The following is a 20,647-nucleotide window of genomic DNA, read 5'->3' as shown; positions in this document are numbered from 1 at the left end:
ATCCGTCGTCCAGTACCAAGAAAATCCGTAACCTGGGGCGATACAGAAGACTTGATATGGAATTAATTGCGAACGAAATCTATCATCAGACAGAATTTGACCATTTGAAGAAAAAAAAAACTTTCTCTCCTCCCTTTGGTATGTTCGTCAACATCCATCCAACCCTCCGGCGTCATCACATGCATTCTATATGAGCTGCCTTCAGTCCACGAAACGCTTTGTCTATCAAAGCCACGTTCCAAGGCGGTGCATATTTCCATATCTGAGATCGTCTCATAACGACGACGATATCTAGCGCTGGGAAGGAAGTAGTTGCAGATAAGCCAAGCCCAAGTGTCGATTAATTTCCCTACAGATCAAAGCGATCCACACTTCTGCAGGGCTTCGCAGGGTCTTGACGAGTTGTCACGTCAAAATATTTGCCTCTATCTCAAGTTTCCTACCTAAGAGATGCAGTAGCCGCTAGTCTGTATCTGCATTCCTAAGAAACATAGGTTAAGATGAAGTCATACTGAGACAGGTTCAGATGCTCGGCGGATTCAATTCTTTCATGATGCCAGACAGGATGGAATTCTCACCCTCAAAATTAACATCAAAAGAAAATACGTTCACGGTATTCTCGTCACTTATCCACTAACATCTCAAGCATCAACCCGTCAAACTCAATGGCCCATCGACAAACCCAAAGTGATCCTCCTGTAGATCACCCCCAACAGGGAGCATGCCCGCCCATCCATCCCTCTTTCTGTCTCCACCATCCCTCTTCATCCCTACAACTCTACACCCCTCAACCGAGCATTCCTCAGCCCTTTCCTCCCAAGGACCCCTCCTCTCGTTTCAAGTTTCACTATTTCAATGCTACCTGACATCCCAAACCAACGCCATGCCTCGCATACGTCCACCATGCATCCTCGTATCGTCCTTTCACCACCTCACCTTGACCAACCGAATCTTCCGACTAACAAGCGAGCTCGGCTCTTGGGACTTGGGGACTATCTATTACGGAAACAACGCACCATTCCAGTTCTAGTTCTGCTCCGAGGCATCTGTAATATCAGAAAGATTACAGAGCAGTACTTACTGTAGGTATGAGGATACTCTGGGGAGTTGTTCATGATACTTCGTATTGGTCTTCGTATTCGTGTGAATCTCATACAGTATCAAGACCCCCGAGTAGCCGGAATGATGGCATTGGTCCCCTGTACTGACTGGATCCTTGATATGTTGGACCCTTCATATGGCAGTTGCTTAGCGAGTGACTGATTGGCAGTCAGCCATGGAGGCTTACTGGTAGATCCTTGAAAATATATCTTGAGGATTGAAATTGGCGGTGTTGGAGGATGATCTTCGAGATTGGTGAGTGGTGATTGGGATGTGTTAAGGTAGGGACTGTAACGAGTATGGTGATGGTGTAACACCAGGAGACGATGAGGACGGAGGTGTTCTTTCATTGTTGTAAACAGGGACAGCTCGAAGTTGATACTTATGAGAGAGAGTTACAGTTCTCCCTTATCCTTCCCTTTCTCCTTACCACCTGCAAGAATTCGCTTGTGCTCGCATCTGACACTACTGGAACAAGTCGACGGATGTAAGGGAAGTATGGAAAATTAACTCCCTAAACCTATCACTCGGAAAGTCACAGCACCCTGCCGTCAACTTGTACAAACCCTTTGACAACTGCAAAGTAAACTTTCATTATGAAACAAGAGCGTGCTAAAACACTGATGAAAAGCCCAACTAAACAGATACGACTGGTATCATCGCGCAACGAACTCGCAAGATGGTATCAATCAAACGAGGACAGCTCCCTAACAGGACCTTGCAAAACAATGAACCTTCCAATCCATCCATGCATCTTCCCTCCCATCTTCCAAAGAATAGGTATCCGTCATCCCGTCTCAGAATAAATGCTATCCCCCCCTTATGTAACGTCATCGTGGGTATCAATCATGCATGATATGCTCGTTCTCGAGTCCTTCCTCACTCTAATCCACCTGCCATTACCACTTCCACCACATCCCCCAATCTCCAACTCTCTCACCACCCCTCTTGCCCCAATTCTCTAAACCTTCGCCCTCCCCGTCCAAAGACTCCTCTGGCCCCTATGCCTAAACCAAAAGATCGCCATCCCCATCGCACTCACCAGCCAAAGGAGCGCATTCACGAGATCAATCCACACCGCATTCTTCATGCGCTTGATGCCCGAGTTCCCCTCCGCGTTCTCCTTGATATACATATTTCCAAACAGGCCGAAGAGCGCGATCCACAGGATGAAGAGAATCAGATCCCAGACGAACATGAAGGGGATGCGGGGCGTGAAAGGCACGATATAGAGGACTGCGGTGAAGGCGGAGAGCGAGGCGGTGACTTCGGCGTAGATCTGAGGAACGAGCGTGTTAGCTGGTATTCTCTGAGGTTTGGGGTAAGGGAGAAGGGAGATGCGATCGCGGACTTGTGAATCGTGTAAGAGGGAGAGAGGAGAAGAGGAAGACATACCCATTTTCCATCGCTGTATTTTCCCGCCTTGTTCGCGCGGTTCAAATCAACGCCATACAATCCGCAGACTGCGAGCGCGAAGACGAGCTGGATGAAGCGATAAACGCTATGCGCAATGTACGCCTTGGTCAGTTCGAACCCCATTTTGCTTTCGTTGTGCTGTGTATTCTTGGGGGGATTGCGCGCAGGTTCGTGTTGGTGGTTGTAATCGTCGGTGGTGCTGTCTTGGTAATTCGAAGAATGCGCGGGGCTTCAGTCAAGGGTCGCAGGTATTTGTTGCAGTTTTGTTGAATGGTATTGTATTGTATTGTATTGTATTTCTGTTGTGGAATGGCTTGACTGTTCTGCGTGTTGAGGAAGAAGATTCACAGCGAATACTTCGTGACGTCGTAGCAGTAAAGTACCTAGGTAGTCTAACTGTATGTTGTCGGTCAGGCTTGTGACGTCGTCGCTGCACTCACTGGCTAGGTAAATCACAATCAATGTCACTTCCTCCTTCTCTTCCCCTCCAGCTTCTCCCACCCAGGCTATATACCCAACAACCCCTCCTGTCACCTAGCTCCCCTCGTCTACGCTTCAATGACGATTCGCTCTCAAGCGTTCAAAACCATCCGATGTGGCAGCGCGCCCAACATCTACGAGTAGATGGATCTTGGCGGCAAAACCATACCAAGCCCAGGCACAGGAAAAAGTCGAAAGCAGGAAAAGAGAACAGCTCACCCCAGCCTATGACGGCATCGTGGAGATTGGGAATGTGACACCGCGACACCGTGACACCCTGGAGCTGCACCTTGCAGCGAGCGTGGCGCTAGACCCCTGAATTTGCAAGAGACAAGCGACTGTTTTGGCGCGGTGATTGGATGGGAAGTGCTAGGGGAACCTCTACAGTAGGGATTGATGTGCCGGGAACGAGAGCGAGGAGAGGAGAGGAGAGGAGAGGGCGGATTGAGCAAAGTTGGGATGAGTAGCTGAACTTTAAATTTTGCCATGTGCTCTCTTTTGTTGGGTTGGGAAGAGAGAGGACAACTTTCGCTTGGATAAATGTGAGGAGAGACGATGCAGTTCTTCTGATCCGTCAGACTTTGCTGTTGTCTTTCAGGTCTCGATGAAGGCTTCTTGTCTTGTGAGGCGAGAATCTCAAGCCGACAATTCCCCTGTTGTCGGCATACAAGCGCTTGCCGTGCCGTGTTGCAACGTCTTCAATCGAAAGAAAAGGGTTGAATCAGAGCTATTTTGCGATTATTGCCTGCTGCAAGTTTTATTCTGTGCCCATTGCCATTTCTCTCCTGTGATCTTCTCTGCAAGTTTTATGAATCTCAAGCTGGGATCGGAGCCGTGTACGCAGGGACGAATTGTATTCAAAACAGAGTTCTTAGCTGTCACAAAGGCCGTTTGACGGCGTATTCTTCAAGGTTTCCATCAATGCAGTGAACGACTTTGCTATATCACGTTGCCATTTTTCCCTCTCCGAATACTTTGCTGTTTGATCTTCGTCAACTCCGTGCAAAAACTCGGCTAATTCACTCGTTGACACTTGGTATTTCGCTTCAGTCTGACGTTAAAAAACGAGCAAACATATGTCAAAGTCGAATAAAACCACCTTCGTACCAGGTTCTGGTCGACACACTGTTGACAGAGTGGAAATTCAACGTTGGTTCGTATTGTGGCTTTGATGTACGACGCTGATTGGGACATCTGCTCTGTAACGCTAGCAATGCCCTCCACATGGAGGGTAATAAGAACTCCCCACCTCAGGCACCTATACGTTGTAATGGGACCTCGAGGCTTTTCAGCTCGTCATTCTCTCCAGTTCTCTGTCACTACGTTCCAAAACTGACGAGCCGTATCGGGATGAATTCAGAGCTCGCACCGGACCCATCAACGGGTGGCCATATTGCTCAACCACCCTCTGCTGAACATTCTGGTGACGACTCCGCACTCCCAGCCTTGTCTGCTGCCGCTCCAGCAGAGCCAGATGGCGATGTGCCATCAGTTCCAAATCCTGTACATGAGACGTCCGGAGTCTCTCTGGACGCGCAATCTCTGTATGTCATTTCATCTCATCTGTACTGTAGATCAAGCGAGCTCGGACTAATGTTTCATGTCAGAAGCCTTCCGAACCGCAATCATATTAGCATAGAAGATTCGAATAATCCAGATCTAATCCAGCCATGCGAAACGAGCAAAGAACGAGTCAGAGTGGCAGAAAGTAGGAAGAACAACAAGGATTGGAGAGCCAAGGGATTTGCATCCAAGAATGACCTTACCCACTGGTTTCCAAGGATTGCAGAGAATGAACACGAAAGTTGGCGGATATGGATGTCCAAACGTAGTCAGGCTCTGCTCTTGCACACAGCTACAGTCGCTGCAATTCTCATCGCCAATTTTACGCTCACGCTTTTCGCACTTGCTCAGTATGCTCACCGGGATGGAGTCGGGATCATATACCAGGGGTCATGCAGTACTGCGAAGCAGCTGGACCGATGGTTGCATTTGCTCATAAATCTCCTGGGCACTGGCATGCTAATGGCCTCAAACTACTGCATGCAACTACAGGCAGCGCCAACGCGAGCCAATGTCAACATCGCACACAATAATGACAAGTGGTTGGATATCGGGGTATCCAGCTTGCGAAATCTCACGAGCATTGGGCCATGGAGGCAATTTTCTCGGGTTTTCCTGGCATTAAGTTCGTTACCTTTACATTTGATGTGAGCAGACCAAACTTTGCGCAGGTAGCATCTACTCATGCAAGTCGTAGCTATAACTCCGCCGTCTTCACATCGTTGGCATCCAATGATTACACCGTTGCAGTGGTGACTTCTTACTTTCTCAATAGTACGAGCACGTCTTGGAACCTCAGCGCTGCAGCTTCACGTGGACTGTGAGATCCAGGTTGGAGCTGGGTGACAGAGGGTCTGCCAGGTTTCGGCTGGCGGATACCCACACTCACCCCACAGGACGTAATCTCTGACATGCAAAAAAATGCATCAAACAGTATATACACAGAGTACAATGTCTTGGATTGTTTCCAGCTATACAACGACTACTGGACTGCACTTGGCAACATTGTTATAGTCACCAAGAATGACACTCGTCCCATCGAACGACAAGTCAGCGACACCCTGCTGATCTACGCCTCGATAGTCCTAAACTCCGATAGCTGGACCAAGAACCAATGGGCGATAGAGAATGGCACACAAGTATCAACGCGCAACAGGGCAAGACTTCCATCTGGACCAGTAGCAACCTGGTATCTAGGCCCCGATTTCTACGAAGTTGATTCTTGTTATGTTCAACCAAGTTCGTAACGAAGTGAAGCCCTATCGCCTTAAATGCCATTCGAAACACACTTTTTCAACAGGGCCAAAGTCAGTGTGCGGGCTCTGTAGTACAGGCCATTACCAGACTATTAATTTAGCATCTCGCGCCAGCGCTCCTCCCTTCAAAACTGTGTTAGGGCAGCTTAGGAGTTAGATAGCGAGTTGCCGAGCCTCTAAAGTAACTTCTCGTTTAAGGCCCCTGGAACCTCCACTCCCTGTCAACAAAAGCACTCTGGCTTGCATCTGTTCACTCAACGAAGGACTGAAAAGGTTTCGCATGCTGAACATGAAAGAATCTGATATTCTCATTATTAAATCCTCAATGGCTACCACCGTGTGAATCGCTACAGATGAGGGATAATTTCCGACCACTCCGGCGTCGCGTAAGTTTGCGCCGGGATTTGCCTCAGAGTAACAACCGCATCAACCACCAAGAAAGCTCTGGCGAGAATATACAGAACACCACACGCAGTAGCTATAACTCCATAGAAAACATATTCTATCCAAAATGCCTGAAGAGCTATGAACCGATGCCAATACGACTTCGCCCACGGGCTCACAGCTCCCATGACATTCATCAGGAGCCACAGTAATCCAGAACGTGTGATATACACTGACGATAAGTGCCACAGCAGCCTCTCAGTTTCAGTAGGAAAGTACTCGTTCCAAGCGGCGATATGAACTCCGCCATAAATCATAGTTGCGAGCCAGAGTGTCATGCCCATAGTCTCGCCCTTGAGACCAGGAAGCAAAAAGTCGGATGGCCAGTTTCTGGCACGACGAACAACAAGTTGCTCGATGAAGGGTTCATAAGTTGCTGTTATATTACGGTGTACATCCTCAGTGTCTGAAGGTAAGTTTTTGAAGCGATTCTTGACAGCTGGAAACTTCTGAATGGCCTCAACAACGAGCTTATGTCGAGCTTCACGTAAGATAAACGTATCGGAAATGGGCTGTGATATCCAGCCCATCATCAGCTTTCGGCTTATTGTCTTCTGAGAATCAGGGTATCGGGAAGGTTGCATTTGAAGCATGCCCCTGGATTGAACTGTTCGTGTGCTAGCCAAGTCGTCTTCTTGATTTATATCCATCGGAGAGTCTGAGTTCGAAGGATCGCTAAAAGCTTCGATCACATCGCTATGAGGCGAGGAGACGGGTGGATTACTGCCATTGTCGGATTCCAAGTAAAGACATCTTCGCAATTCTGGTGTGACCCACGATCGTGGTTTTAGAATGCCCTTGGTATTCGGACCGCTTATCCGACTGCTCATATACATGTAAGCACACATGGAGTCGACCCAATCTCCCCTCAAGACTGTAGGCTCGTGGATTTCTCTTGGTTTATTCCACCACAGCAAGTAAACAACAAAAGCACACATGATATGTCCGATAGTGTTCACTTCCAAGAGTGAAATTGGGATGCGAGTAGCTATTCTCCCAACTGTCTGAAGCAGCATCCAGCCAGCTTGCAGAAGTACTAGTGATTTGGCTAATGCGTCTGTTTTCGACTTGTCCAGAATTTCTCGCTTGTCTACGTCAGGTACAAGCCCACTTCTGGCTAGCAGCAGTACCCCATGGGCCGTTAACGTAAGCCTCTGGGGACCAGACACAAAGGGTTCAAGACCGCAACCGTTCTTGGATTCATCCAATTCGAAAACAAATCCACCTGATCCAGCATAGAAGCTGTGTATGTTTGTCCACATATGTTTTCGCCGAGTGATATTGGCAAAGTCGTTGCAAGATATCTAGAATAGGTCAACACTACACAGATAGAGGTATATGATCTGCAATGCTTACATCAGCCGTAGACGGAAGTGATCTTGGATTGGAATTCGATAGTGGTAGCGTAGATTTCCCATTGTTAAAGATTTTGTTGACCTCTTTGGTGAGCCTCCCTGCTGAAGTCCACTGTCTCCAGGCTAGAAGAACGACCAGCTCAGGAATTGGCACTCCGCAAGTTGACCATTTCACGCGCCGCAGCCAAAATTCCCGCTGGCCCTCATGCTTTACGGGAATATTGAGATGCATTGCACTCCATACACAAAGTCCCAAAGTAAGGAGGCAGGATATGACGAGGCCGGAAGTACCTCTGCCATTTGGGTCAGCCACCCAGCCGACTATGTCGTTATTCTTCTCATCCCTCGCTGTCATGATGGTTGGTGGCATCACATAGGCTACTTGATGTCCTCTGATAATAGGGATCCAACTTGTCGAAGCTGATGATGTTGTTTTGTAGTGATTGTGGAAGGCAGATACATCTCTGCAGGTTGCAAAGAGAACAGGAATAACCAATACGGCATTGGAGTACCGTGCTCCCTCAACTTGATCCTGTCAGAAACCCAGCCAGAATCCGTGGCTTTTCCCAGCCTCCAATCCATCAAGAGTGGTGCGCGGGCTACTGCCGATGTTGAAACATCGCAGCCGTTATGTGACTGATGAAGTGATCCGGACACGGAATTAAGTGGGCACTGTCTTTCACAAGTCGCATCGTCCTTTGTTAAGATATTGATTCTTCCCTTCCTTCACTTCCTCTCGCTCCTTCCTTTATCAAGACATTGAACACGCACATCTTTCACTTTCTGTCGCTCCCCGTCCATTAAGACATCTGCCTCCACAGGTTTCATTTTCCGAAGCCGTTGTTGATCAAAAACTCACATCCTCTGATTTTCGGCCTGATCGCTTCCGGTCAGGTGAATGGCGTCTTCTGGAACACGAAATCGCAAGGCTGCGACATCCTTGAATCAGCACACGACGAAGAAGATACAGCAAGACCAGCGAATGCAGCTCAAGCGCTGGGAAGAGCTTCGTGAGTGGTAGAAACATTCTTTGCGTATTTTGGCCGTGCTAATTACGACCGGTAGCACTCTGGCAGCAGTAGGCATCTCACACCTCACTCAGGCAGCGTCGAGGAGTCGTGAGTACTGTGGCTAATCAGGTACAAAGGGAGGGTAGCCATTTTATCGAGACGGGATACCGGTATTTGGTCCATAAATTATGCAAAGTGTCTGAATTAAAGCTCACGTCAGAAAGGCCACCGTCAGGATCGATGCTGAACTCATTCAAGAGTTGGGGCTATCTTCACAACGAATCTGGTGAGAATGTCTTGCATAATATTGCTGCATGAGCTTATGTTTAGTGAATATTTACTCTCATCTTATCGGATCTCTACTCTTCTTCGCTGCACCAATATACATATTCAAAACGGAAATTCCGCCACGATATAAAGTCGCGACCAGTGCCGATATTGGAGTCTGTACAATCTATTTCATCGGTGTGGCTATCTGTTTTCTTCTATCGGCCACGTAAGTTTGCAGGACTCCAAAAAACGTCACTGGTAGATTTTTGGCATCGGCTTTTGTTTGAAGGTTTCACACGATCACGAACCACAGTCCCAGAATCGATAAACTGGGCATGCAGCTTGACTTCCAAGGAGTAATCTTGCTTATGTGGGGAGCTACCGTGCCATTAATTTACTACGGATTCCATTGCGACAAAACATTGCAATGGGTCTACTGGTCTCTGGTATGACCTTCAAATTCCACATAAGCATTTCCATACGCAAACTGACCCACCCAGTCGTCAACATTCGCAGTGGTGTGCTCAATCTTCACATTCCAGCCGCGCTTCAGTGATCCCCTACTTCGACCGCTCCGTGCTGCGACTTTCGGAACTTTTGCGTTCTCCTCAATCATACCTGTGATCCACGGGATTGTCAAGTACGGCTGGGCTCTTCAAAGTCAACGCATGGGGCTCAAATGGGTCTTGATCACATTGGCTCTGAATACTCTAGGAGCCTCGGCATATGCTATCAAGGTAACCAAACCCTTCAGTTCCAATCAATAACAAGTCTTGAAACATCTACAAACAGTGTTAATGCTAACAATTCGATATGCTCTAGATTCCAGAGAGATGGTTCAAGAGGACATTCGATATATTCGGTGCCAGTCATCAATGGCTTCACATCATGGTTATTCTTGCGGGTTTGGCACACACAGCTGGAGTGCTACAGGCCTTTGACTTTCTTCATAATCATCCAAACGAGTGCAAAACTCTCTGAATGTCAAAACGGTCAGCTGTGTCAAATAAAGCCCCACCAATATGGGAACTCTTCATATTAGCAGAGTGATGTCGACAGCGGCATTGCTTGAATCACCTTTCACACACTGGTACGATCTGTCGTTGAGCACCATGGTCCATGAGTCTGGCCAGAGTCCGGCATTCATGCACCGGACAGGAAGAATCACATTAGAGGATGTGTCAAATTAAATTATGGGTCGACTTTTCTCTTTACAATGGTTACATACCCTCTGTTTGATACATCTGATCAGGATCGCTCTCGCTCTTTTGTTTTCATTGTTCGCTAAGGCCCAGGACAAGCGAAGAAGTCAACTGTTTCGTCATCAGCAAAATCGAACACCATAGCATTGTATCACTGATACTCGAAGCGGTTTAGGTCATTAGGATGATCCCCAGTATTAGCTTATTGCAGCACCTTGGACACCCACGAGAAAACAACACGTGACACACACTGCCATCCACCTTGATCTTGGAAAGGCCACCAATGTTAAACAGCAAGATGCACAGGGAGCGTAGGGGTCAAGTTCAACAGTTACATGACTCCAGGTAAACTAGGGGAGTTTAGAAATAAGCCATCTACATTGAATATGGCAGTCTTCATTAGTGGGGTATCACGTACATGTATGACTCATAATTCCCCAAATGGATTCTTCAAAACCGTTTCTCTAAGTTAGGCTTCTTACCAAGAACAGTTGTCTTTGTTGAAGTACAGTTGAATATCCTGAAGCCATCGTCTTGAGCGCTAAGATCACTCCCCCATTAGTTTAGGTCGATAATTACTTGAATTTGCCTTGACCATATCCACCAACTCTAAACCATCCTTATTCCCACATCGATTCAACCCAGCATGGGACCGATTTCTGAAGGGAAGTCTCAGACTCCTCAAAGACCTCAGATTACGTCCTCGAACAGCCCGGAATACCGCCATAAGCTGGCAGACATCAGCTCCCGGGCGACCTTCTCAGACTCGCTAAACTCGGTCTTCCAAGCCGAAAGAGTCGGGCCAGCTTCCAAAGTTAAGCTCCAAGATCTCTACGATGCAACACTCTTTCGTATAGAGACGAAAGTCGGACTTGGTTCTCATATCGTGGAGGCTGATAATTTTGCTGCTGTAGCGTGCTGGGAACCTCCTGGAGCTGTTCATCCGAATCACACCGTGGAAGAACTAGAGGAATTGGCTTTGACGAGACCCATATATTCGGGATTCATTCGAGACATTGAAGCTGCGAGGACCGAGTGTTTGGGAGAGCAGAAGTGCTGGCAGTTAACGCTGATGGCGAGAGATCCGCTGAGAACGAGTAAAGGTGCGGTGAGGGCGATCATTGAACCATATGTAAAAAGAGCCGAGGAGGAGAGAGTGCCGATTTGGTGTGTTGCTGGAAACGAACACGCCAGAGATGTTTACGCTTATTTTGGCTTCAAGGTTGTGAGAATTGTTTACTCTGGCCCAGATCGTGTACAAACTTGGTGCATGGTGTGTAACTGGCCGAAGTTTGGTCCCGGATGCTGAAGTGAGACACAAGACCACAGAGGGTGGCCTAGCCTACCCGACCGTGAGAGTTTCATGGTGAACGAGGCGTAAGGATAGAAGGAGAGGCTGGGTGATCTGGACTTCTAGCGTATAAACAAGGTTGCAACCTCCTTCGCGTCCAGCTACTATTTCTTCGTGCGACCGTTTAAAAGTAAATAACGAATGTTCGCTGTGTGTTTTGCCTTTGTGTTGTTCCCAGCCTGGACTTTGGCTCACATCTTTTATCACTCAACCCATCAACAAGCATTTCTTTGCGGCTCGTTCTTTACTCATTATCGTAACTAGGAACTCCCCATATCCACACCTCTTGGCACGGTTTGGTGCTTTGTGCCATCGTGACCATTTGTAAAGTTCGAGCTGAAAGTGTGCCTACAAGCCACAGCCATACAAAACACTTTCCCAACGGCAAGGCTGAAAACTAACCCGCAAACTGCTATCATCGGCAAGGCTCCTACCCACAGCTTTTGCAGCTACGGGAAGTAGGCACTACCCGCAGCGAATAAACTTTGAGGGCCTTTCAGAGGTGGCTTTCTTGCAACTCTTTTCGGTTCTTGGCATGGATACCTTTGCAATGCCGGGACCACTTGGAGGCGAGATCTTTGGTGACGGGAGAGCTTGTTCTATTGAAAATTAACTCGGCATTAAGCCACGAATTGCTTCATTTGACAAGGCTCTCAGCGGGTGAGGCTCTTCGTTGGAGGTCGATATCTTATCAGGAGCCTTCAGCTGCTCTTTGATCCACCAATTTTGTCGACAACCAGAAAGTCAGAAGACTTTGAAGGGACCTCGAAGATGGCGGCACGGATATTTCTTCTCTGCTTACTACAACTATTGGCTATTAATGTCAATGCCGGTTTTCAAGACTACCATGCTGCCGTTATAGGTCGGCAGAATACAGCATCAATTCCAAATGAATGCTCTTACGTTGTTCTGATTCTGAGCGCTTGCCAAATCTTGAGTCCAGGCTTCACAGCTTTGAGTCCAGAAAGCAAAGCACCTTGCCTGTGTTATAGCGACACAGCATGGGCTCCGCAGCTCTTCGATGGAGCAATCGAGACTTGCGCATCATGGGCGCAAACAGCGGATCCTGTGGATTATCTTGGGCTCGTACCATACGAAGGCATCTGTACGAACGTTGGAGACATCTTGAGTGCGAATAATATAGTCCCAGGTGTTGGAACAACTACACCTGTTCCAGCTCCCGTACCACAACCAGTCACTCCGAGCCCTACGCCTACAACGTCGACTCCACCAATTGTCGTAACGACTCCTCCAGAACCAACTCCAACTCCAACTCAACCACCTCCAGTTATCACTCCCTCTCCATCCAGCAGCGATATAGGAATACGTGTGAACCCGGCCTGCGCAATCGTTGGCTCGGCCTTGACCTTTTGCGAGTCGGCAACGCCAGGATTCACAAGTTTGTTGCCACAACAAATGGCGACATGTCTCTGTTATAGCAGCACAGTATGGAGCCCTAATGGCTTCGATAGTCCCGTATCAACCTGCGCTGAGTTCGTCAAGACTGCTTCGCCTACCGACTATCCAGTTCTCTCAGGTCTCGAGGGGTTTTGTACAGCTCTTGGGGATGTTATCAAGTCCGGAGGTAGCGGTGCTGCGAATACAGGCAAGCCGTTGTTCAACACCGACGCTCCAATATTAGATTTAAATTCGAGGAGTATGACTCCTGGAACCACGCCTTCCGTAACAACGTCTCGGGGAACGGCTGCTGGAACCCCTCGGCCGACAACGATCACGCTTATTCCGACGACGACGGCCAATTCTTCGAGTAACATTCGAAAGTCTGCTTTAGATGGTATGGCGAAGACCATACTTTTGAGTTCCCTGGCTGTTGTTCTAGGTCTGCTTATCATACTCTAATGTCGCGTTATGAATTCCTGTCATCTAGTTCCCTTTTCAAAGCTTTCGGGGAGAGGCTTGGACGCTGTAATGATGCATGACGCCTGTTGAGATGGACATAAAGCCTACATGGTCAATTCAGCTAGATTTTTGTACTCAAGGTTCTCCTTCATGAAGCTCAGAGCCTCCGAGTGATATTCTGCTGAGACTTGCCAATGAGTATGCAATTTCTCACAACTGTATTTTATTGGTAAAGTCAGCTTATGCAAAATGTCTCCGGCGGAAAAAGTACAACCTACACGGTATAATGTTCAAGATTTCTCACCCTCATGAGTAGACAGCGGAGCATGTTGCCACTGCACGGCAGCTCAGTAGTAATCAGTTCGCCAAAACGTATGTAGCTTGCATTCAACGAGTCATTTGTGGATTGACTTTGCATTACAAGTGCTACATTACACCAAATCAGTTCCACCTGCAGCAGCCGCTGGAATGATTACTGACAGTGGCCAGACATAAAGATTACTGATTGACCACGCGCCAGCAGTTGCCGCAAACTTTCATTAGCCGATGTCTTATTGGTCTCTTGGGACAAATATTTCCTGCACTGGTATCGTCGCGGTGTTAATGCTACTTGGACGTAAATATGGGTCAGGCTATCGGCTATGCCGGACGTTGATGCATACCCGTGTCGACAGAGTTGCGCAACCTTATCACGCTCCGAGGTACTGGCGTGGCAAGACCAATACAGTCAGACGCAGCTCGAAAAGCGGAATTTACTTAACACTGCAAAAAGGTCTAGTTTGGGATCCGTCCATCACGAGCATGTTACCAGTTGTGTCCAATCATGGACGACACATGAGTAAGCCGTCAGACTTGGATGTTATGACTCTCATGAAAGTCAAGCCTCTTGGATCGAGGCATGCTTGAGTAGCGCGTCAATCCCCTCATACTTACCTTGGCTGACAGAGAGCTAAGGTAATGGCATCGTTCTGATAAAAGGATGGTAGGCGCTTCGTTGAGGTCGACTTTTGCAGTCCTGGCAATCATCCCATTGTTTCTGGTGCACTAGTCCATTCACCAATATTCAAGATGGTTTCTCCAAGTTATGAAACCAGACTGTTCATCAACCATGAAGTCAGTAAGCTAATCAGCCTACATTCACTGCATTCACTGCTGTCGCACTACCACCCATCATACCCAGAGCTGACAGCTACAGTACGTCTCTGCGAAAGATTCAGAGACCCTCTCTCTCACCAATCCCTTTGATGGATCCAAAATCGACGCTGCGGTTCAGGTTGCCGGCGGAGAAGATGTTGACCTCGCCGTAGCAGCTGCCGAAGTGGCGTTCAAGTCTGGGCCATGGAGCACATACACCGGCTCACAGCGTGCCAAATGCATGCTCAAATTCGCTGATCTGATCGAATCGAGCCTCCAGGAGCTGGCTGAGCTAGTTATGGTCACTATGGGTGCTCCTTTGGCCATGGGACATTTAATGATCCCAGCAGTAGCGCAAACCTTTAGATGTAGGAATTCTTGTTCCGATCGGCCACCAAGCCTGGCTTGACAGCGAGTAGATTACGCTAGCTGGGCCGACAAGATCGAAGGCGAATCATTTGCCGCAGATGATGGAACTTACAAAATTGTCCGACATGAACCGCTTGGTGTCTGCGCTGGAATTGCGGCTTGGAATGTCCCCCTCCTCTATGTTGGCTGGAAGATAGCGCCAGCCTTGGCCGCAGGGAATACGGTGAGATCGATGTCTCCTTGACATCCGTACTGCATCTCTGATCTATCCCTAGTTTATCTTCAAGTCTTCTGAAAAGTCGCCCTTGAGTGCTCTAGCCTTGGGCAATTTGGTCATCGAGGCCGGTTTCCCGCCAGGAGTTATTCAATTTATTAGCGGAGGCAGCAAAACGGGTGCACTCCTCGCTTCGCACATGAAAATTTCCAAGATCAGTTTCACCGGATCAACCGTGACAGGAAGAAAGGTCCAGAAGTTGGCTTTGGAGAGTAACATGAAATCCTGTACCTTGGAGCTCGGAGTAAAGTCGCCGGCTTTGGTGTTCGATGACGCTGATATTGCCAACGCTGTTGGCTCGTAGGTTTCTTATTCCTGGTTGAGGATCATTATTGTAACAGCTCCTAGTACCGCAGATGGATTCTTCGCAAACTCTGCCCAAGTTTGCGTTGCTGGCTCTCGATTGATGGTCCAGGAAACCATTGCTCCGGCCTTTATCGAGGTGGTAAAAGAACGATTCGCAGTCGCATCCTCTGGTCTTGGTGCTGACCCCAAAGGTGGAACTTCCATGCATGGTCCTATGGCCGATGAGGCACAATTTAATCGCGTCATGTCATACATCGACCCAGGTAAGAAGTTCACTGACCCTGTTGTCGGTGGTAATCGAAAGGGCGACAAGGGTTTCTTCATCGAGCCGACCTTATTTGTAAACCCCGACCGCAAGGGAAAAGTTTTCAATGAGGAAATTTTCGGACCTGTTTTGAGCATTGTAACGTTCAAGATCGAGGAGGAAGCCATCCAGATGGCCAATGACACAGTGACTGGTCTATCCGGTACGTTGTTCAGCTGCGTCAACGTAGGAATGTGTGAGGTGCTAATACCCTGTGTAGCAAGCGTCTACACATCAAACATCACCCGTGCTCTACGAGTTGCTGCAAAGATTGACTCTGGTACCGTTTCAATAGATGCCCCTCATTTCCCAAGTCTGCAAGTGCCATTTGGTGGCTTTAAAGAAAGCGGAAATGGAAAAGAATTGGGGAAATATGGTCTGCAGTCGTATTTGAGGACCAAGACCGTCCTGATCAAGTGAGTTAGGAAAGAACCTTGTTCCAAAGAATAATCTAACATACAAATAGCATGAAACTGTAACAAAAAGTACGACAGAAGGCATTGCGCTGGATAACATGACGATGGACCAAAGTAAAACGAAGAAAAGAGTAACTACAATGCGAATACTTGTTCTTATGTAGGCAATGCTCAGTCGTGTGTGAACTTTGAGCATCGGTAGACACCCCAATGATACTTCCAGCTGGAGCTTGGCCACCAAGTGGTATTTGCAAGGCAATCCGACTGTCAATGAGATAATCCCTCATCGACTGGAAATGTCCGTTGTCGTAACATGGCACTGGATGGTGAGTGCCATCTCGGGTCTGTCTGGAATCATTCTTTTGCTCTCCTCCACTTCATCTGGTAGACCAGACCCAGAATTCTCTCCAGCCACCCACCATGGTCCTTAAATAGATGCCTCCCGCCAACAACCAAGATGCCGGCAATGTCGGCTATGATGATGAGAAATAGACATTCCATTGACCAGGTAGTAAAGCAGAGGAGAAATGGCATTTCCCTGAGTTTGAAATACAGCCAATCTCTGTATGATGACGCATTCCCTTCCACCCCACTGGCAAATTCAGCACGACTAATTGTCCAACCAACCAAGCCATCAGGAAGTAACCCCATAGCTGTCGTCAGGTCTAGGATTCGTTTCAATTAACCTTCGAAGCACTTGGTGGCTTTCTCTCTGCTCCGCGCGATGTGAGGTGCCGTGTCGCAGGAGTGGTGTAATCCCATCTCATCGTTTACCCTCTCTTGAACTCTGCCATTGAAGGGAGTGGACAGCTAGGGTGATGGATGTTTGGCCGCGAAGTTCAGGGCGTGAAGGAAATCGAGGGGCAGTGATATTCACTAGTCCCAATCCGGATAGCTCAGCAGCACCTCATCTTAAGGTAGCTGTTGCCCAAACTTTCTGTCCCATCTTCATCTTCGTCCAGTACATCAAAACTGCACCCATTGAAAAGTTTTGTTAATTCTCCATCTCAATTACAAAGTATGAAGGGCAATTTCCATCCTACCATGCCATGACCTTGCATTGGCGCCAGGGCGAATGTTCTTACAACTAGGTCCCAAAATCTGTTGGTCAAGGAATCACGATTGGGCAGCAACATCACTGGTGCATCTGCCCAACCAAGTGTGCTGAACAGTCCCCAGCACGCAGCGAGAACCCATTAATTTGACCGCCTCATTCTTTTACAATGCGGGATCGAGAAGACAGTCAAGCGGCGTATGGGATATTGAAGTCGCTTCCTGCCAGAGAGCAAGTAGTATGATTGATTATCGACAGCCTCACTCTTGCCATCACTAGTACTTGACGGCACCGTACAGTTCCTGCTTTGTTTATCGCTAGGCGAACTGCCGCAAACCTCTAGTTAGACGTCGTCTCCCTTCTCTTCACCGTCTTCTCAAAAGCTGTCCCCACGCAAGGTGCGGCATGTTTTGTCGTACGCATGCATCCCGGTTTCTTGCTATCCAAGCTTCTTTCAAGGCTTACGAGAACCTTGCAACTTTTTTTTTTCATCCGCATAGCTGTCAGTGCACAGTATTGTCCTCTACGACCGTTGGCTCGTAGTATATCGACATGTTTACTGTCTGTGGCATTGAAGCGGCAAGACGAACCCGCTCGGCCTAAGAAGAAATGGGAGTCCAACGAGGGCAATTTCGTTCTCCAAATCAGTGACTGCAGTGGAAAGCCACTTGTCCTTATCTTGTGTGGTCTCGGACTACTTATGGGTAAATACTTTCAAGGTTGTGCTTGAGTATAAGACTGCCATCGGATGCTCTTTCGATGATCAGATCTAGAACCGACAATCTCACAGAAAATGAGCAATTCGCCGTCATCTTTGCATTTGGGTGCTCAAAGCGAAAAGATCAAATGTGACTATGGGTCTGGAGCATGCAACAGACTCTTTAATCGACGCGAGGACATGGAGAGGCACAAGTCAGAATTTCACGAAGATCCCAAGAAGTGTCCTTGGTGTGGCTATAGCGCGAAAAGAGACCAAAGACTGTGGAACCATCTGTACGAGGAGCACAAAGCGAGGAGTTACAGGCAAAGCAAATGCCGTTGCCACAGAAGTAAGATGTGGGCCGCTGAAGAGTTTGGTCTCCGCTAACCGCATCTAGAATCCAAAGGTTCCGCGAAGCAACAACGGCTTCAAAGAGACGAGCAGCCTCAAGGTGAGAAACACGAACCGTCTTGCTAGTGTCCGTGGTTAATTTTGGTACACAGGAGCAGATGCAGATAGCTCCTCTGTTGACATGGATCACGATGACTTAACCAACGCTGTCTATCCCCTAAACTCAGACAATCATGAAGAAATCACGAAGACCGGGGACTGGAGCTTGTTCCTAAATACAGGTCCGCTACTGTCCCGATGTTCATCCAACCACATTCTGACACGACTGCAGAGTTTCAGAATAACATGCAGCATGGTCAGGATTCAGCAGGAAGCTTCATCCAGCCCTCTTCCATTCAACAAACATCCGATGTAGAAACTCTACAGCAAAATCAAATTTGGACGAGTCCGGTGAACACACCCTTTGGCTCAACCGAGCATCAAAATACGTTTGGATATATTCCTACCAGCCGTGGCTCACATGGCGTTGGTGCGACTAGTCATCCACAAGGACCACCCGTGGTCTCTAATCAGCTCCGAAATAGGCAGATAGATTTTTCGTTGTCACCTGTTCGTCAATCTGAAGCATTTCCTGCACCAATTCACGACCAACAACAACAGTTCGAGCAGTCTGCTTTGGGTATCTCGATGTTCTCACAGCCCAATTATTCTCAGAACAGCATGGTTTACCAGACACCTGTAAATACGACTAAGGAGTTTGGTCAAGCTGGTTCCGTCGACCCTGCGATTCAAGGATCATCATTGCAGCAGCCGATGTCAGGCGCGGTAGACATCGCAGCTACTGCTTGGGGAGGTCATACTACATCATCACTAACGATTGACCATTTCACAAGTTCAACCTCTGATTATTTTCCTGGTAACTCTGAGAATGATCGAAACCCCATGCATCTCAACGAGTTTGGGGGCTGGAACATCGACGATGACTGAGCTGCTGGAAGCACGATTAACTTAACCCTGGTGTACTTTTTGACCCAGACCGACCATTTCCATTCTTCGTGTTTATCGATTTGTTCGTTGACCATAGTTTTCTTTGATCGAGCTGTTGTCGATTTGCTTTTCGGGTTGCGGCTATAATCATTTCAATGTCTTTCCTTCTTCACTCGTTTTAGGGCTTCTTTAGCCCGCTCCCTATACACACCCGCTCATGCGATTTATACGTTGCCTCATTGGTACCCTGAATATCTACCAAGGGATTGTATCGGTGGTACCTGGGTGGCATACGAAGTCATGCAAAGCACTATTGATCTTGGACTTGTGACACTGGCGCAACAGAAATTGTGCTGCAATTTATTCTAACCTTAGGGCAATTTAAGCAGATCAAACGGGAGAAGCCGACCTGATGCTTGAGAAAATGGGTCGGGATCCTCCTGACTCTTTGCCACCCCTCATAAAGATAATATTAATGTGATTTTGCTTCTAATATCCCCGTCACTTCGCAAGCGAGAACGACTTTTCATAAGAAGACTGCAAGTATTCGTACAAGCTCGACCCCACCTGAGTCGAGCTGCATCAATGCTCCTAAAATGCTGACCGCTATTCGCGAATCTATGCAGTAGTACGAGGTTCGGAGGTAGCATCCATGTTCCCCGTATGAGACAAACATCTACTGGGTTTTCGGAAAAACTCGTCAGTGGATTGATTACGTGCCCCTGCTGGCTACTTGAAGAGATCCCACACATCCGGCCAAGTGTCAAGAGTTTCACAGGCATTCAGGTGCTGGATCGTGATCTTCTAGGGAAGTGAGGGGAGTCAGCTCCACACGAAGACCGCAAAGCTTGAGGACTGTTTGATCAGCTATGAATATCATAAAGTTTTAGAGAGCTTCCTACATACAGGCAAGCTGGACTTCGTGTATTGGTGTTCTGAACTCTGCGCGTGAAAGATAACGAATACTGACTTGAGGGGGCAAGGGAACCGGCCAAGCTACAAGAACCTTCTTCCACCTCCAACCTTAGATCCTCACTTGAATCCATTCTTCAAAAGGAAGAATTACAGTGCATCTAACTATTGGGACGTACTGATGCTTTTCAGTATGTTGAACCACATAATGGAAGGTATGATTATGCAGCAGTGCGAATTAAAGATCTTCTGAATCTAGGCAATTCCCGGGTCTTCTGCCACTTACATGGTCCGCAACCTCGCAGTCTCCTCATGTCAGCCTGCTATGACGAGAATTGAAACTCACGTCCTGCCTCGTCGACTTGGGTGTGACTGCGAAACAGCCTGTATTGGGACTTGGTATACAAGTTCTCCACTTCACGATATTATAGCTAACAATCCTACAGAATTCCAAACGCGGGGTCAGATGGCCGTTAGGAATAGCAATATTCTCAACGCGGCTGTTGAAATCTCTCGAAGCAAAAGTGGCTCA

General features: G+C 47.9%; 9 protein-coding genes across 9 annotated transcripts; 7 read left to right on the top strand and 2 right to left on the bottom strand.

Moving 5' to 3' along the window:
• Positions 1–2,062: 2,062 nt before the first annotated feature.
• Positions 2,063–2,640, bottom strand: ONS95_004417 (uncharacterized protein; the record flags this gene model as incomplete). Its single annotated transcript, XM_058497777.1, has 2 exons — positions 2,063–2,380; positions 2,497–2,640. The coding sequence occupies 2 exons, from the start codon at positions 2,638–2,640 to the stop codon at positions 2,063–2,065; spliced, it is 462 nt and encodes a 153-aa protein (XP_058352505.1).
• A 1,581-nt stretch (positions 2,641–4,221) lies between these two features.
• ONS95_004416 (uncharacterized protein) lies at positions 4,222–5,384 on the top strand (the record flags this gene model as incomplete). Its single annotated transcript, XM_058497776.1, has 3 exons — positions 4,222–4,541; positions 4,605–5,207; positions 5,258–5,384. The coding sequence occupies 3 exons, from the start codon at positions 4,222–4,224 to the stop codon at positions 5,382–5,384; spliced, it is 1,050 nt and encodes a 349-aa protein (XP_058352504.1).
• Positions 5,385–5,471: 87 nt separating this feature from the next.
• Positions 5,472–5,807, top strand: ONS95_004415 (uncharacterized protein; the record flags this gene model as incomplete). Its single annotated transcript, XM_058497775.1, has 1 exon — positions 5,472–5,807. The coding sequence occupies one exon, from the start codon at positions 5,472–5,474 to the stop codon at positions 5,805–5,807; it is 336 nt and encodes a 111-aa protein (XP_058352503.1).
• Positions 5,722–8,549, bottom strand: ONS95_004414 (uncharacterized protein). The gene is made up of 2 exons (XM_058497774.1): positions 7,617–8,549; positions 5,722–7,564 (listed from the first exon to the last, which is right to left on the bottom strand). Exons 1-2 carry the CDS (start codon positions 7,983–7,985, stop codon positions 6,164–6,166), a joined length of 1,770 nt encoding a protein of 589 aa, XP_058352502.1. The 5' UTR covers positions 7,986–8,549; the 3' UTR covers positions 5,722–6,163.
• A 681-nt stretch (positions 8,550–9,230) lies between these two features.
• On the top strand, positions 9,231–9,876 carry ONS95_004413 (uncharacterized protein; the record flags this gene model as incomplete). Its single annotated transcript, XM_058497773.1, has 3 exons — positions 9,231–9,341; positions 9,396–9,632; positions 9,718–9,876. The coding sequence occupies 3 exons, from the start codon at positions 9,231–9,233 to the stop codon at positions 9,874–9,876; spliced, it is 507 nt and encodes a 168-aa protein (XP_058352501.1).
• Positions 9,877–10,743: 867 nt separating this feature from the next.
• Positions 10,744–11,406, top strand: ONS95_004412 (uncharacterized protein; the record flags this gene model as incomplete). The annotated part of the gene is made up of 1 exon (XM_058497772.1): positions 10,744–11,406. The coding sequence occupies one exon, from the start codon at positions 10,744–10,746 to the stop codon at positions 11,404–11,406; it is 663 nt and encodes a 220-aa protein (XP_058352500.1).
• A 774-nt stretch (positions 11,407–12,180) lies between these two features.
• On the top strand, positions 12,181–13,734 carry ONS95_004411 (uncharacterized protein). The gene has a single exon (XM_058497771.1). The coding sequence runs from the start codon at positions 12,220–12,222 to the stop codon at positions 13,306–13,308; it is 1,089 nt and encodes a 362-aa protein (XP_058352499.1). The 5' UTR covers positions 12,181–12,219; the 3' UTR covers positions 13,309–13,734.
• A 682-nt stretch (positions 13,735–14,416) lies between these two features.
• ONS95_004410 (uncharacterized protein) lies at positions 14,417–16,174 on the top strand (the record flags this gene model as incomplete). Its single annotated transcript, XM_058497770.1, has 7 exons — positions 14,417–14,425; positions 14,504–14,810; positions 14,862–15,034; positions 15,087–15,385; positions 15,434–15,858; positions 15,916–16,111; positions 16,162–16,174. The coding sequence occupies 7 exons, from the start codon at positions 14,417–14,419 to the stop codon at positions 16,172–16,174; spliced, it is 1,422 nt and encodes a 473-aa protein (XP_058352498.1).
• Positions 16,175–17,958: 1,784 nt separating this feature from the next.
• Positions 17,959–19,203, top strand: ONS95_004409 (uncharacterized protein; the record flags this gene model as incomplete). Its single annotated transcript, XM_058497769.1, has 4 exons — positions 17,959–18,214; positions 18,263–18,316; positions 18,369–18,497; positions 18,548–19,203. 4 exons carry the CDS (start codon positions 17,959–17,961, stop codon positions 19,201–19,203), a joined length of 1,095 nt encoding a protein of 364 aa, XP_058352497.1.
• Between the last annotated feature and the right edge of the window lie 1,444 nt (positions 19,204–20,647).

Source organism: Cadophora gregata, assembly GCF_030347475.1.
Source record: "Cadophora gregata isolate MNR1 chromosome Unknown scaffold_14, whole genome shotgun sequence".
In the NCBI taxonomy this organism is placed as follows: domain Eukaryota; kingdom Fungi; phylum Ascomycota; class Leotiomycetes; order Helotiales; family Ploettnerulaceae; genus Cadophora; species Cadophora gregata.
Note: the sequence above shows the minus strand (reverse complement) of the source record. Positions and strands in the feature narration are given on the sequence as shown.